The 14504-nt window shown below is 51.1% G+C and overlaps 2 protein-coding genes across 14 annotated transcripts in view; one reads left to right on the top strand and one right to left on the bottom strand.

Annotated features, from left to right (window-relative positions):
• The window catches only part of PHLDB1 (pleckstrin homology like domain family B member 1), a 44302-nt gene extending 42197 nt beyond the window's left edge, over nucleotides 1-2105 (top strand). For 9 of the 13 annotated variants that reach the window (XM_082200217.1, XM_082200209.1, XM_082200216.1 and 6 more), the window contains 4 exons: nucleotides 73-158; nucleotides 376-405; nucleotides 927-965; nucleotides 1256-2105. In XM_082200217.1, the coding sequence (XP_082056343.1) occupies nucleotides 73-158; nucleotides 376-405; nucleotides 927-965; nucleotides 1256-1396 (296 nt within the window). In that variant the 3' untranslated portion in view covers nucleotides 1397-2105. The remainder of the gene's footprint in view (nucleotides 1-72; nucleotides 159-375; nucleotides 406-926; nucleotides 966-1255) is intronic. The other 4 variants (XM_082200215.1, XM_082200213.1, XM_082200212.1 and 1 more) reach the window with 2 other exon arrangements.
• A 2297-nt stretch (nucleotides 2106-4402) lies between these two features.
• TREH (trehalase) lies at nucleotides 4403-14466 on the bottom strand. The gene is made up of 15 exons (XM_082200455.1): nucleotides 14298-14466; nucleotides 13336-13436; nucleotides 12696-12843; nucleotides 11286-11373; nucleotides 10246-10346; nucleotides 10038-10130; nucleotides 9727-9843; nucleotides 8306-8428; nucleotides 8132-8181; nucleotides 7625-7825; nucleotides 6891-7108; nucleotides 5532-5643; nucleotides 5173-5285; nucleotides 4803-4856; nucleotides 4403-4665 (listed from the first exon to the last, which is right to left on the bottom strand). The coding sequence occupies exons 1-15, from the start codon at nucleotides 14444-14446 to the stop codon at nucleotides 4531-4533; spliced, it is 1803 nt and encodes a 600-aa protein (XP_082056581.1). The 5' UTR covers nucleotides 14447-14466; the 3' UTR covers nucleotides 4403-4530.
• Between the last annotated feature and the right edge of the window lie 38 nt (nucleotides 14467-14504).

Below are 14504 nucleotides of genomic sequence, written 5' to 3'. Positions count from 1 at the left end.
AACAGCCCTGCCCTCTCTTTCCTGCCCAGAATTAGCCTTACTTTGCTGACCCCTCTTCTCTATCCTATGCAGACAAGCACGAGACGAAGCTCAAGGGCCTCATCTACTTCCAGGCCATTGAGGAGGTTTATTACGATCACTTGCGCAGCGCAGCCAAGGTGAGCGAAGCAGGGAATACAGGATCCCTTTCTGGGGGCAGCCACTTCACATGGGGGCGGGGGCTGGACGGGTAGTCAGGGTGTTGCTGGATTTAACGCAGCCATACAGCCAAGCCTCCTTCCCTCTTAGACTCTTACTTCCCTTCTCTCTCTGCCCCTTTCTTTCTCTCTCTCTCTCTCTCTCTCTCTCTCTCTCTCTCTCCTCCTCCTCCTCCAGAAGGGATTCTTCTCTCTCAACCTGGCCAGTGTAGGTACCATCCTCTTTCATAGGCATGCCTGGTGACTCCCCCTAAATGCTGCACTGCCTTGAGTATTTGAACTAACATGGCCTCCTTGTACTGGAGGGTTTCGGCTGCATTTTGACCTGAGCTCAGTGCCTGTGTGCGGAGCGGGAGACAGGATTTAACAGCGTGCCATGACTTCTCAAAATAATAATAATTAACAACAACCCTCCTGGCTGTCAGAATGGCATTGAAAGGTGTGCAGGCTGGACACTGGCTGGTACTCCCTGGTAAAGAATTCGGGTCCTCTGAACGCAGAATAAATATTAAAATGATGCAGGCTGGAGGTCAACATTCACAGGGCCCTGCCACCGACTGCAATCACAGCCCAGCTTCCTCTCAGCCATGTTTCATCCTGCAGTCAAACTGGCCCTGGGCGCTTCTGCTACTAACTTGAGCCATGCCTGGTGGCTGCACCCAGCCTTCAAGCCCAGCTCCTCCTCCTAAGGTGCCTTTAATTCTCTCCTGTTTTTCTATTCTCTTCCAGCACCTAGCCGACTTTCTCCCTGCCCCCTTCAGTGGAGAGGTTGGTCTCAACGCTCCCTACCGTGCATTGGGGGGTGGGGGCAAGATGGGGGGTGTTTGTGGAAAAGCAGCCTCTGCTTAATCTTACTGGGGTCAGAGATTTTTGGTCAGGGGGTAGATATGGCATCTCTCCGTTCCACAAGCTGGTTTCTTAACACACTCCCTCTAGCTGCCCTGAGTCTCTTTCCAACTTCCTTAGTGCTAACGGAACCAATTTTGGGGGAAAGGGGAGAGACCTTCTAGCTAGGGGCAGCTTGCACAGCCAGGTGAGCCTGTCTCTTCTCTCGGCAGAGCCCCAACCCTGCCCTCACCTTCTGCGTCAAGACTCACGACCGCCTCTACTACATGGTGGCCCCATCGGCCGAGGCCATGCGCATTTGGATGGATGTCATTGTGACAGGAGCAGAGGGCTACACGCAGTTCCTGAACTGATGGAGGGGAGGGCCAGAGGATGCCACCGTGAGCCCTGGCCTGGCTGCCTCTTCCTCTGCGAGGGAGGCAGGAAGAAACACCAGTCGGCCTCGCTTGGACTGACAAGGCCCTGCCAGGCCTTTATCACTGCCGCAGCTGTAGGAGGGCAGCCTTGTGGGGCCACCTGTGCCAAAGATCTCGCGCTACCCCAGAGGGCAGGCCCAGCTCTGCCCCATGCTCAGTTCCTGCAAAAAAGTGCTCAGGGCCCAGGTAGCAGCAGAAGTCAGCTGGGGGAGACACTGGTGCCTTCTGGCACTTAGCCCAGTTTTCTTCCTCCTAAGGACTAGCGGCATGGCCTGTGCCAGCTGCCCTATAAACCGCAGGGGAGGGTGGGCTTCACCTACCACCATGTGCCTTGTTGGGGGGGAGAGAGTAGCATCCGACACCTGTTCCCCCTGGCTTTGTCTAGTCCAAGGCTCAGGGTAGGGTACTGGGAGCAGGCAGACCTCTCCCCACACCTTCCCCGCTGCCAGGCGAAGGTGGGATCCAGCTCAGCCTGGTCCTCTTCTCATCCTACCCTCGGCCAGAAGAGGTGGATTTCTTTTCTTTTGCCTCGGTGGTCACTTTTATACCTTGCTTTAAAAAACTACAGCAGCTCTCCTCCTGTGCCTCAGGGCTGTTGAGGTTGCTGCTGTTGGGGGGGGGGAGGACAATAAAACCTTTTATGTAACTAGAGCCTGAACATTTGCTTCTTTTCCTCCATGTAAAGGGGACCGCCAGGAGGTAACAGCAGCATCCCCCCAACTTCACCCACAGTGCGCATCATGTAGTGTTCTTAAAGGGTGGCAGGTTTGCATCTGTCCCCTGGGCAGGGGGGGCCTGTCCTGAGAGCTAAGCTCTATCCCCTCTTGGTTGCCATAGCCATGCCCAGCATTGATTTGGGCATTACAGTGGTGCCTCGCAAGACGAAAAGAATCCGTTCTGTGATTCTCTTTGTCTAGCGGTTTTTTCGTCTTGCGAAGCAAGCCCATTAGCGGATTAGCGCTATTAGCGGCTTTTAGCGGCTTATCTGCTGATCGGATCAGCTGATAAGCGGCTTAGCGGCTTAGAAAAGGGGGGAGGGGAAAAAACCAGCAGGAACTCGCAAGACATTGTCGCCTTGCAAAGCCAAGCCCATAGGAAATTCGTTTTGCGAAACACCTCCAAAACGGAAAACTCTTTTGTCTAGCGAGTTTTCCATCTTGCGAGGCATTCGTCTTGCGGGGCACCACTGTATTAGAAACAAGTTCGAAGTCTGCTTGTGTTTAAACAAATCCTGGAGGGATGCTGGCCAGAATCGCACCGAGGGCAGGCACTAGTTCCACAGAAACCTCTGAGTGGCCTTTCTTGGGCGGAGCAAAGGTCTCACAGTGGCAAAGGCACAGTCTCAGGCAGAACAGTGGCTGCTGCGTTAAGGCCTGGTGCTTCTGCCAGAGGCAATACCAGTACAGTGGTACCTGAGGTTAAGTACTTAATTCGTTCCGGAGGTCCGTTCTTCACCTGAAACTGTTCTTAACCTGAAGCACCACTTTAGCTAATGGGGCCTCCCGCTGCCCCTGTGCCGCTGCCGCGCGATTTCTGTTCTCATCCTGAAGCAAAGTTCTTAACCCGAGGTACTATTTCTGGGTTAGCGGAGTCTGTAACCTGAAGCGTATGTAATCCGAAGTACCACTGTAAGTGCCATCAAGCCTGACTTTTAGAAGTTACTGATACTCCCATTGTCATCCTCCAGGAATTAAGTCTAATCCCATTTTTAAAGCTGTCTTAAATTACTGGTTGCGTCAGTACTTGTGGGACTGAATCAGGAAGAACTTTCTGACAGTAAGCGCTGTTCAAGAGTGGGACGGACACCCTTGCGAGGTGGTGGGCTGTCCTTCCTTGGAGGTTTTTAAGCAGAGGTTGGATGGCCATCTGTCATGGATGCTTTAGTTGAGTTTCCCGCATCACAGGGGGTTGGACTAGATGGTTCCCCCTTATGATACTATGAATGCCGTAGTTTAACTAGACCCTGTTTGAAGAAATCCTTCCTTTTGTCTGAATTGAATCTCCCGACAATCCCCTTTGTTGGGTGGCCCTCAAGTCCCAGTATTACAAGAAAATCTCCCTCTTCCTTTTCCCCACAACCCAACATAAATTTAATACCACAGTCCCGTCCCCCTTAACTCCCCCTATGCTAAAAATGTTTGCAGCAGCCCCTTGGTGATTCCAGCTGTTCTCGTCCAAACTTTCTCCTTCTCTACAGTGTTCTTTAAGGGAGAAATCGGAGATGCACACAGCATTGTAGCTGCTTAAAGGCAGCGCAGTGTCAAAGCTTCTGGTAGGACCAAGCAGACATGCTCTAGTTAGCCTTCCTTGGCTCCTGCCTCTTTTCCTCAAGATCTGGGAGTGATTACAAGGCACTGTCCCTAGGTCAAGCCCCTCTTTTCAGAGGCAATATACCACTTGCTGAGACACCAACGTCTAATGCAGCCTTTCCCAACCTGTGGGTCCCCATATGTTGTTGGACTACAACTCCCATCACCCCTAGCTAGCAAGGCCAGAGCTGAGGGATGATGGGAGTTGTAGTCCAACAACATATGGGGACCCACAGGTTGAGAACCACTGGTCTAATGGATATTTGTGGGAAGGGACCAATGTTAAGCAACATCCAGAAGGAGGAGGAGGAGGACGGTGAGCGACATGATCTCCCAAGGCGCTGATTGAGCCATTATTGCATTTCTATTCCCAATTTTTCTCCAAGGAGCTCAAAATGGCGTACTTGGTCTTCTTCCTCATTCAATCCCCAGAACAACCCTGTGAGGGAGGTTAGGTTGAGAGGCAGTGGCTGGCCCAAGGACACCCCATGAGTGTCACAGCCATGTGGGGATTTGAACTCTGGTCCTAGTCGAACACTAACCACTGCACAACACTGCCTCGCTTCCTGTAGGCTTTGCACAAGTGGAATGTGGTGGTCAGGGTGGGTTATCGCGTGTAGAGAGATGCAGAGGAGAAGCAAGCAAGTTGGCTTTATTCTCTGGCCCCAGCCATGCAGAGCACCAGCCCACCCAGACAGACATCAAAAGGACAGCCACTTTTGGTGATGGAGCAACATTCTGGGCCAGCAGCAGCCGCCACTCCTAGATCAAGGACAGAACAAGGCAGGCCCCAACGCAGAGCCAGGAGCGAAAGAGTAATGTGCCTGCAGAGGTGAGGCGGTCACCATAGAGATGCAGGAGACGCAGAGCCAATCCATTGGTCCAACCAAACCCCTCCTGCAAAAGGAGATGGGAAGGTCAATAAAGGCTTCACAGCGGCTGCAGCCAGGTGCCCCTACTTCATCCAGCCCCATATGTGGTGGAAGCAGGCACCAGTTTATGGCTTTGATGGGGGAAAGGGCTTAATGCCTCACCTGTACTTGATACTCTCCCCCACCACCGGGTTTTCCATCACCTTCGACATCATACTGGAGAAAAAAAGGGGGGAGTTAGGGCAGACAGGCAGGTACACAACCTCAGTAAGGTGTGGGTTAGGATGACGCTGGGTATGGAGTGTGTGGCAGGACAATCACTCCACCCAGAGCAACACGGGGAGGGTTTTCGCTTCTTGTACCCGAAGCAGGCTTGGTGGACAGCTAAGAGAGCTTGCAAACGCCTGTTCGCCAACCCCATTGGGAATAAAGGATGGCAGTGGCTAAGAATACCAGACACGGGATTATGTGCTATGTAGCGGCAGCAAGACAAGGCTGGTCTGGGAGCACAGGGGGTGTGTGTGTGTCTTACCTTCTCATACATGTAGTGGTATTTCTCGTAGACAGCCAGATTCATGCTGATCCAGCGCTGTGCCAAAGTGAAGGCCAGTTCTTGTGCTCGAGGCAACGAGGACTTGGCCAGACCTGGCGGGCACAAAGTGCTATCAGAATGCAAGCAGGGGTGGCAGCAGCCCTGCAGAGCAGCAGTGCAGCATCTTTCCCTGGGTGAGGCAAGGCTGCAACTGGCAATAGCAGACTAAGAAGGGGTGGGTGGAAACACCCCTTCTGTGCAATTGGCAGAGGGGCATATATTTGCAACACCTGGAACTAGTAAACCTCCAAAGAGAGAGCTCTGTTTTCCCTTTAGAACATTTCAGAACAGGGCTTTACCTGAGATCACCACGTCCTGGAGAGGGGCCCAGGCATTTGGCAGGTCCCACTGCTGCTGTGTTCGAACCAGAGAGGTGGGCACACCGTGGGGATAGGAGAGCGCTGAACTCGACTGCGGGCACAAACACACTGTGTGGTTCAGAGGCAGTTTTAGGGCAGTGCAACCCATTTGGCCACACTGCAGGGGGCACCTCAACAATGCTATAGAGTGGAGCAAGAAAGCGGTGTGTGTGCCAAATTTTGGCATTGCACAGGGCACCATTTTAATAATTGAGAGCCCAAAGTCTGCCACTGTGTGTCTGGAGCAACAATGAGCAGAAGGGCACCTTCAGGAATCAGGACAGAAGGGACCAGTGGCCTGGACAGAGGGTGAGGCTGGTGTAGCAGAGGGTGCTATGGGGTCGCTCATGCAACACAGCGCATAGAGTTGGGCAAGTGCAAATCACAGGTACTGTAGGGAGGTAGAAGTAGCAGGTGAACTTTAGCGTGTTGTTTTATTATATATGTATACCACCTATACCCGCAGGTCTCAGGATGGTTACAATATAAAATCACAAAATACATAACAAAAACACACCCACACACCCACATTTTCAGTGGGCATTGGATGTCACTTTAAAGGAGCATTTTTGCCTGGCACCTAATGGTGTATCATGTAGGCGTCAGCTGAACCTCCCTGGGGAGAGGTACAGGTGGTAGCTGCCTGACCAGGGACTTGGTGCAGGTTTTCCACAAAGCCTTCCTTTAAAGGAGAAGGCCTCACAGTTTCCCTGGGAGTTCATTCCACCACTGCTCTTTCTGGTCAGAAGTTCTTGCTCAACATGCCTCCTGTTGAAAACCCAGAGGGCTTCTCTCCCACTAAACTTGGCAAAGCACTTGGAAGGCTTATTTCAACAGTGCTCCACTCACTGGTGGAGGAACGGGAGTATGGAGGGAGTGGACCGCCCCCGGTACCGCTATTCCGGTAGGGTGCCATCGTGGCAGCCCCCGCCCCCGGACACGCACCACCACCCCACACACCAGGTGCCACGCCCCCTCCAGAAGGCATGTCACGCCCCCAGGGGTGCCAGCCACGCCCCCGCCTGCTCTCTGCCCCCAGTAGCGGTGCATGCAGCTTCGCCACTGGCTCCACTCTCCTTCCTGCACGCCTGCTCTGGCAGATTTCCTTTGAAGCCTGCCTTAAACTCCAAAGTGCCCCCAAGAGCACCCAGGAATCCATCTGGGTGAAGAGAAGGGTGCCCACATTCCCCAGCTCTTGGAACTGTTCCCAATTCCCTCCAGCTAGCTGGAGAGGTCCCAGCCTCCACCTCGGATACTCCCCTCTCCCCAGCCTAGTCGCACCTCCCTACGTCTGCTTACCTCCAGGTAGCGAAGGGCTTTCTCAGAAGTGGCCACATCCACCCCACATTCCATCCACAGGGGCATGAGGTTGGTTGGATAGAAAGCCTCGTTGTGCCTCTGGTGGTGTAGGTTGTAGTCGAGCCAGACTTCAGTACTGTTGCTCCAGAGGACAGCACGGACGGCAGCCACCCGTTGCTCGTGAGCAGCCTGGAACAAGTTGGCCTTCTCGTTGTTCCCTGGAGAGGCAACAGCAGCCTCAATTTATGCAGCTCCAAAAAACCTCTGTCCTGTAAGCTCAGCTTCCGATTAATCCAGGGTGGATCCTCTCTCCCCAGCTGGCTAGACCTCCTTTCCCCAGCATCACACAGGGATGCCAGCTCACCTCTGCCAAGGTGGCACTCACAGCAGCTGTGCAACGCCAACTGCAGAGGTGGACTACAAGGTTCCCCCTGACTATGCAGCTGTGTCATCCTGTGCCTGGGAGCCAGTCCAAGAAACCATATGCTCTGCACCCACCAGGGATGTGGGCTGCACCATTCAAGACCCCTGCAGCCACATACCCCATAACTTTAAGCATGACATTCGGGAATGACAGAAGTCATCCCAGCTTCTCACTGGATCCCGAGATGTCCTGGTTTGGCTCCCACAAACCTGCCACCCCAAAAGATACACATCCCAATTTTCCTCTGCGGCGTGTTGGAGGCTATGTCCTCATTGGGCTCCCAGGGGATACCTCATCTCAGATGTCTCACCCAGAACCCCATAGAATGTGGCCAGAAGCTGTTCCACCCTGCAAAGGATGGCGTTCAAGTCCACTGGCACGATGGCACTGGTTTTGGTGTCTTTCAGAGAGGCCTCAAGCAGGGATGTCTCCGGGAGGAACCAACGAGAGGAGAAATCCCAGCCTGACTCAGCTGCACTCTTCAGCTCAGCCCAGAGGATTTCCCGGGCTCCTGTGTAAAGAAACAGGACAGGAGAAGAAAAAAGATAATCAACCAGGCAGGGCAGGGAGAACCACCCCAATGTGCCTTGCACTGCCTTCAGTATCCCAAATAAGGCCTAGATGGAGCTCTCCTGTTGTCTCCCCCTGGCTTACAAGGCCAAGCAACACCCCACCAGGTCATGAGGGAAATCCCTGGGACCCTGTTGGCTGGCTGGGGAGCATGAAACCCTCCTCTGCCCACAGGTTCAGCTCTGGGTCCAACCTAGAAAGCAGCCCTACAGGGATGCAAAGGGTGGAAGCTTGCAGGGCTAGTTACCTTCATCTAAGCCAGCAGCAGTTTCCACATCCTTCATGTAGGACTCTGGTCTGGGAGAAGGGTGAAATAATGTGGATTTAGTGAGAATTCAGTTCTTAGAAGCCCATCGCCACCTCAGAAGATGGGCATGTGACTGCCCAACCAATTCCAAATGTGATGCATTGCACACCTCACCTGGGCCCCCCAACTTGGACATTGTAACGGTTCAAGGTGTATTCCTTGCCTCCAAAGGAGACATTGACAGCCCGATGATCTTGCCAAAACTGGTACTCAGCCTCAAGGAGACGAAGATTGTTCCTGAGGTAGGGGGGAAAGAGCCAGAAAGAGCAACTGGGCACAATTGGCAGGGTATGTCCCGGCTGGGAAAGTTCCTAGAGCAAACCTTTTCAGCAGGGGGCCGGTCCACTGTCCCTCAGACCTTGTGGGGGGCCGGACTATATTTTGAAAAAAAATTAATAATGAACGAATTCCTATGCCCCACAAATAACCCAGAGATGCATTTTAAATAAAAGGACACATTCTACTCATGTAAAAACACGCTGATTCCTGGACCGTCCGTGGCCCGGATTTAGAAAGTGATTGGGCCGGATCCGGCCCCCGGGCCTTAGTTTGCCTGCCCATGTCCTAGAGGCATCAGGAAAGGCACTTGGAAGCCACATTTGAGCACAGAGTGGAAGAAGATGGTGGAAGAAGATGGACACCTTTCTGTCCTCATGTCACCAGCTCCATTCCTACTTGAGCAGGCAGTCCAACACCTGCCCACACCCAGCATCTCAATAAATAATAATAATAATAATAATAATAATAATAATAATAATTATTATTATTATTATTATTATTATTATTATTATTATTATTTATACCCCGCCCTCCCCAGCCAAGGCCAGGCTCAGAGCGGCTTACAAGCAATAATAAAAACAAGTTGAATGATTACAACTTAAAAACAAGATTAAAATACATTAAAATATTGAAACATTAAAATATTAAAATGCATTCTCATCACAGGAGGAGAAAGGAAAAAGGAAAGAGGGGGAAGGGATCAAGTTGATTCCAAGGCAAAGGCCAGGCAGAACAACTCTGTCTTACAGGCCCTGTGGAAAGAAATCAGATCCTGCAGGGCCCTGGTCTCATGAGGCAGAGCGTTCCACCAGGCCGGAGCCAGTGTTGAAAAGGCCCTGGCTCTGGTTGAAGCTAATCTAACTTCCTTAGGGCACAGGACCACTAGGGTGTTGCTATTTATGGACCTTGAGGCTCTCCATGGGGCATACTGGGAGAGGCGGTCCCGTAGGTACGAGGGTCCTAGGCCATGAAGGGCTTTAAAGGTCAAAAGCAGCACCTTAAATCTGACCCTGTACTCCACCGGGAGCCAATGCAGCTGGAAAAGCACTGGGTGAATATGCTCCCATGGAAGAGACCCCGTGAGGAGCCTCGCTGCAGCATTCTGCACCCGCTGGAGTTTCTGGGACAGCTTCAAGGGCAGCCCCGCGTAGAGCGGGGGAAGCAGCAGAAGAGGAAGCACCAGCACAAAACTGGGTCCCCCCCCATGGCCCCTGCAAAAAAAAAGGATGGGGACTGGAGAGAACCAGGGCTCTTACCTCAAAAAGTCGGTGTCGTTTGTGTGTTTCCAGTAACTCTCCACCATCAGGGTGAGGAAGGGGGGCTGACTTCGGCGCTCATAGTAGACCCTTCCCCCATTTGGGATGTGGCCCAATCTGTCATCGGGAAGCAAAATTGGAGCAGGAGTGTGTATGGCAGCTTGCGCCAATGAAGTGTGCGCACACAGTGCGCTGATGGGGTATGTGTTTCCCTTCCATTCCCAAAGATAAGCCCAAACACTTCTGTCTGGCCATTCGTTCCCCCTTCTCATCCCTTCAGGATATAGCCAGAGCAGAAGGAAGAATCTCACTTGTCCACAAGGTAGAGGAAATTCTCAATCATGCCTTTGGCTGTGGCCGTCATATTGGAGAGCAGCAGCCCTTCAATGACCCAGAAGGAATCCCTGAAGGAAAAGACCAGGGTTCTAGAGGAAGGCAGTAGCAAATAGACTGAAAAGAAGCTGCCAGGCATGCGAAGACGCCCCTCCCGCCAAATCCTTGACTCTACACGGTTCTCACCAGTAGTAATATTCAATGAATCTCCCACCAGGCACAATCAGTGGGTTTGGCACATAGATCAGGGAGTGACGGTCAGGGCTAGTTTTGACTTCTGGTTTCATCTGAAAGGCAAAGGTTTTTCATTTATTTATTTATTATTAATGTTGCAATACATATACGAAATCTTTACATGATGATACATATACATTATATTCGTAAATTCACATTTTCACATTTCATTATGTACCAGCATTTATCCATTTCTTATTTCTTGCCCTGTGTCTTCCCTCCACCCATGCGTGACTTCCTTGTTATTATTTTGTAACTTTATTATTGAGATTGTATTTTTGTATCTTAATAATTAAACATCCAGTCTTATATATCTGCTTAGCTTAACTTGACTTAACTTTGTGAAATCAGTCTATACATATCAATAAATTATTGTTGGAGCATGTTTTGGCCATGTATTCTTCTACACATTTCCATTCCTGTTTGAGATTTTGATTAGATTGCATTCTAATTGTAGCCGTCATTTTTGCTAATTCAATCATTTCAAAAAAATTATGTAGCCAATCTTTCAATGTTGGTACTTTTGATTTCCAATTTTTTGCAGTCAATAACCTTGCGGCAGCTGTTGCATATAAAAAGATTCTCTTCATGTCTTTGGGGATTTCATTTGTTATAATTCCTAAAAGGAATGTTTCTGGCTTCTTACCAATTGTTGTTTTAAACATTTTTTTCAGTTCCTCATGTATATTCCCCCCCCCCAAAAAAAAATATTTTATCACATCCCCACCAGACATGATATAAGGATCCCTCTGATACCTTACATCTCCAACACAGATTCGATGTTAATTTATAAATTTTAGCCAGTTTTACAGGGGTTAAGTACCACCAGTAAAACATCTTCATAATGTTTTCTTTGACAGTAATGCATGTGGTGAAATTAATATCTGATTTCCAAAGTTTTTCCCAATGATCTAACGAAATCGCAAAGATTTGTCTGTCAACCTCTGCTGGGGCACAGCCAGCCCTCAGCTCTGGAGGCCCTTGGGGATTACCTGCCTGCCTAGCTGCCTCCATATGGCATTCAGATCCCGGGCCCAGGACTGCAGCTTCTTGTCCGCAATCCCCTGAAGAAGTTGGGGGCTAGAAAGAGAGCAAAGAGAGTGATGGGGAGGCCAGTCCAGCTGCTCAAGGGCCACATGGCAACTCCCAAAGAGAAGGCAACAATTGAGACCTTGAGGCGCTTCACGAGGCTCTCTCACCTAGTTCTCAAAACCCTGGGCAAAGGAGAAGGACGGTGCCAGGCACCACCACTCAGAGATTTCCTAAGTCATGATGGCTATGCTCTGTCAGCATGATGGGAGGGCTGCTATGCATCTGAACACCAGTTGCTGAAAACCACAGGAGGGGAGGATGAACGTGTCCTCAGGGGTCCCGTTTGTGTTTTTCCCATTGGCAGCTGGTTGACCACTGTGAGAACACGATACTGGACTAGATGAGCCCTGATCCAGAAGGGCTCTTCCTATGTTCTCATGACAGGGTGTGGCAAGAATGGACTTCTAAACCACCTTGTTGAGGGAACACAACAGTCAGTGTGGTGTAGTGGTTAAGAGCGGTGGACTCGTAATCTGGTGAACTGGGTTCGCGTCTCCGCTCCTCCACATGCAGCTGCTGGGTGACCTTGGGCCAGTCACACTTCTCTGACGTCTCTCAGCCCCACTCACCTCACAGAATGTTTGTTGTGGGGGAGGAAGGGAAAGGAGAATGTTAGCCGCTTTGAGACTCCTTCAGGCACTGATAAAGCAGGATATCAAATCCAAGCTCCTCTTCTTCGTCTTCTTCTTAAATAAAACGTGGAGCCAAGGAAATAAAGCAAGTCCAGTTAGGGACCCAGCATTTATTTCTTCTATTGCAATGGGGCAGTGCTCAACTTAATGTGGTTAAGGTGTGTTCCCTCAAGTAATGAGCAAGGTGGCACAGAAGCCCATTCTTACCACAAGGGCGGCACCTTGTGTATGAGTCACCACCCAACTCACCTCGGAAGGTGGCAAGATGAAGAGGAGCCCCTGAGCTTAGCAACCAGGCAGGTTCGTGTTTGTGGGAGAAGAGGCAGCCCTTCTAGTAACCTGGCCCCAATACATTTAGGATTGGATAGGTCAATGCCAACATTTTGAACAGAACCCAGAAAGGACTTAGAAGCCAGTGTGACTGTTGAAGACCTGGTAGTCCCACTTAATAGTTGTGCTGCTACATTTTACAGCGAAGTTTCTCAAGAGTCCTAGATGGCAGCTCCACATAAGAGCACATTGTAATGCTCTGAAACACCTCACAGTCTGAAAGGCACAGAACAGGAGCACACAGCGCCCAGCCCCAGCTCTTTTGCTCCCCGAAACCCGCCCCCCAAGCTGTGCTGGTAGAGAGAGGAAGTGGGTAGAGGTGGTCAACACTGAGCAACAGAGCCCTACCTGTCTGTCCAGTCTGGAGGTTCCCAGTTCTCAAGCTCCTGCCCTCGTGGGGAAAAGTTTTCATCTACAAATACTTTCAGCTGCTCTTGGGACAAGTCCCTGCCAGGTGTCTCGTTCACCAACTTCTGGAATCGCTCCAGAACCACCTCTGTGAAGGGAAGAGATATCACAGCAAAGACCAGGCCTTGTCTAGACTCAGGGTATAGGAGATAAGGATGGTTCTAGCAAGCCCCAGCCATCGATCCCCAAGAAGTCTAACCTCACAGCACCAGCACATTTCTTGCCGTGTGAACAAGCAGCAAATTAGGCCACTCCAACAGAGATTGGGTGGCTGTCCCCCAAGACCGCCACACCATTCAGGAGATGACAGGTTCCACCTGCAAGCTTGTCTTGCTGTCATTCCGGGTGTTATCCAAAGCTGGCACATTCCAAACTGTGTACGTTTCAGACTTTGAAAGCTACAGCAAATTGCCTTGACTTGTTACAGAAGCCGGAAAACCTGGTATTCGGTAAGCCAAATAGATACACCCTTTGGGGGGAGAGGCTCTGGCCTCAGCGAGAAGAGGGCTGGGGGAATAATGAGGGTCCTGCATCTCCCCATTGGGTGGAGGGTGGGGTTGACTGGGCCTTGGCCATTCACCTGGACTTTCCTTCAGCGGCATGTCCACAAAGAACTTGTCATCTGTAAAGAGCTTGGCTTGCTGGACCTGCCTCAGCAGTTCCCCGGTGCAGTAGATCTCACTGGAGGGGTGGGGAGAAAGAAGCAAGTGCAAGAGGGTCAGCAAAGACCACCACCAGCGGAATCCTTCTGTTCTAAAGGCAGTGGGGAGCGGGGAGGGAATTGCCTGCCAGACCTTGGGGTTATCCTTTCCTACAGTGAGCATGGGCTGCACATGGATCCTACAAATACACACTAATATCTTCACCCAATCAAAGTGACTTGAGAGCTGAAAGATTTTTCACAGCATACATCTGAGGAAGAGGTGACACAATGGAAGACCAGAGGGGAGAAAACTGCAGTCATCCTAGAAAGCGAGCAGAGCAAGGCATGGAGGGGACAGAGGTTCTCCACACTCTCCCTGGCAAGTAACCAGCCAGCCACTTTGCCTGGCACAGAACATCTGAGAACAGCAGGACAGTGTGGAACCAGTAGGGGGAGGCTCAGACCACTTGACACTCTCGCAGCCAACTTCCCTCAAGAGATGAAAGTGAGCCCTGCCTGATGCTGGCAAAGGGGCCCTTGCGGCTGCTCCTTTCATCAGATCAGCAACCATGGTTCAGAGCGAAGAGCATCTAAGCCCCCTGACTGGGGTGCCTCCTACCACCCTGGGAGAACATACTGTAACATCACTGATAACCTCATTTATTTCCTGCTGTTCCCCCAGCGAGCAATGCAGTTCTCTCAGAGGGATTCATGGCTGAGAAGGGATCTTCCTGTCTCCTAGGGCAGCACTAACCACTGCAGCACACTCGGGATCCCTTCAGTTTTAGTGCAGTGGCAAGGTCTTCAAAAATGCTCTCCTGGGTAGAACCTGAAGAAGCTCATACTCCTGCCTCCTACCCTCACCCCCGTTTCTCCATAGCCCCAGAAAACTCACTCACCTGTCACAGGGTGGTGGTAAGCTGCTTGCCACTGCCTGCTGCCCAGCAACAGCTACGCAGATACCCAGGAGCACCCACCAGGCCATCCTGGTGGAACAATTATTTGCTGTAGAGAATTGCTGCAAAGAAAGCTGTTGGACTTTACCCATGTGAAGACCAAAAAGCAACTCTGGAACCTGACCTGGGACTTATTAAGAGAATGTGTAG

The sequence above is a fragment of the Podarcis vaucheri genome (assembly GCF_965113315.1).
Source record: "Podarcis vaucheri genome assembly, chromosome: 15".
Taxonomy (NCBI): domain Eukaryota; kingdom Metazoa; phylum Chordata; class Lepidosauria; order Squamata; family Lacertidae; genus Podarcis; species Podarcis vaucheri.
Note: the sequence above shows the minus strand (reverse complement) of the source record. Positions and strands in the feature narration are given on the sequence as shown.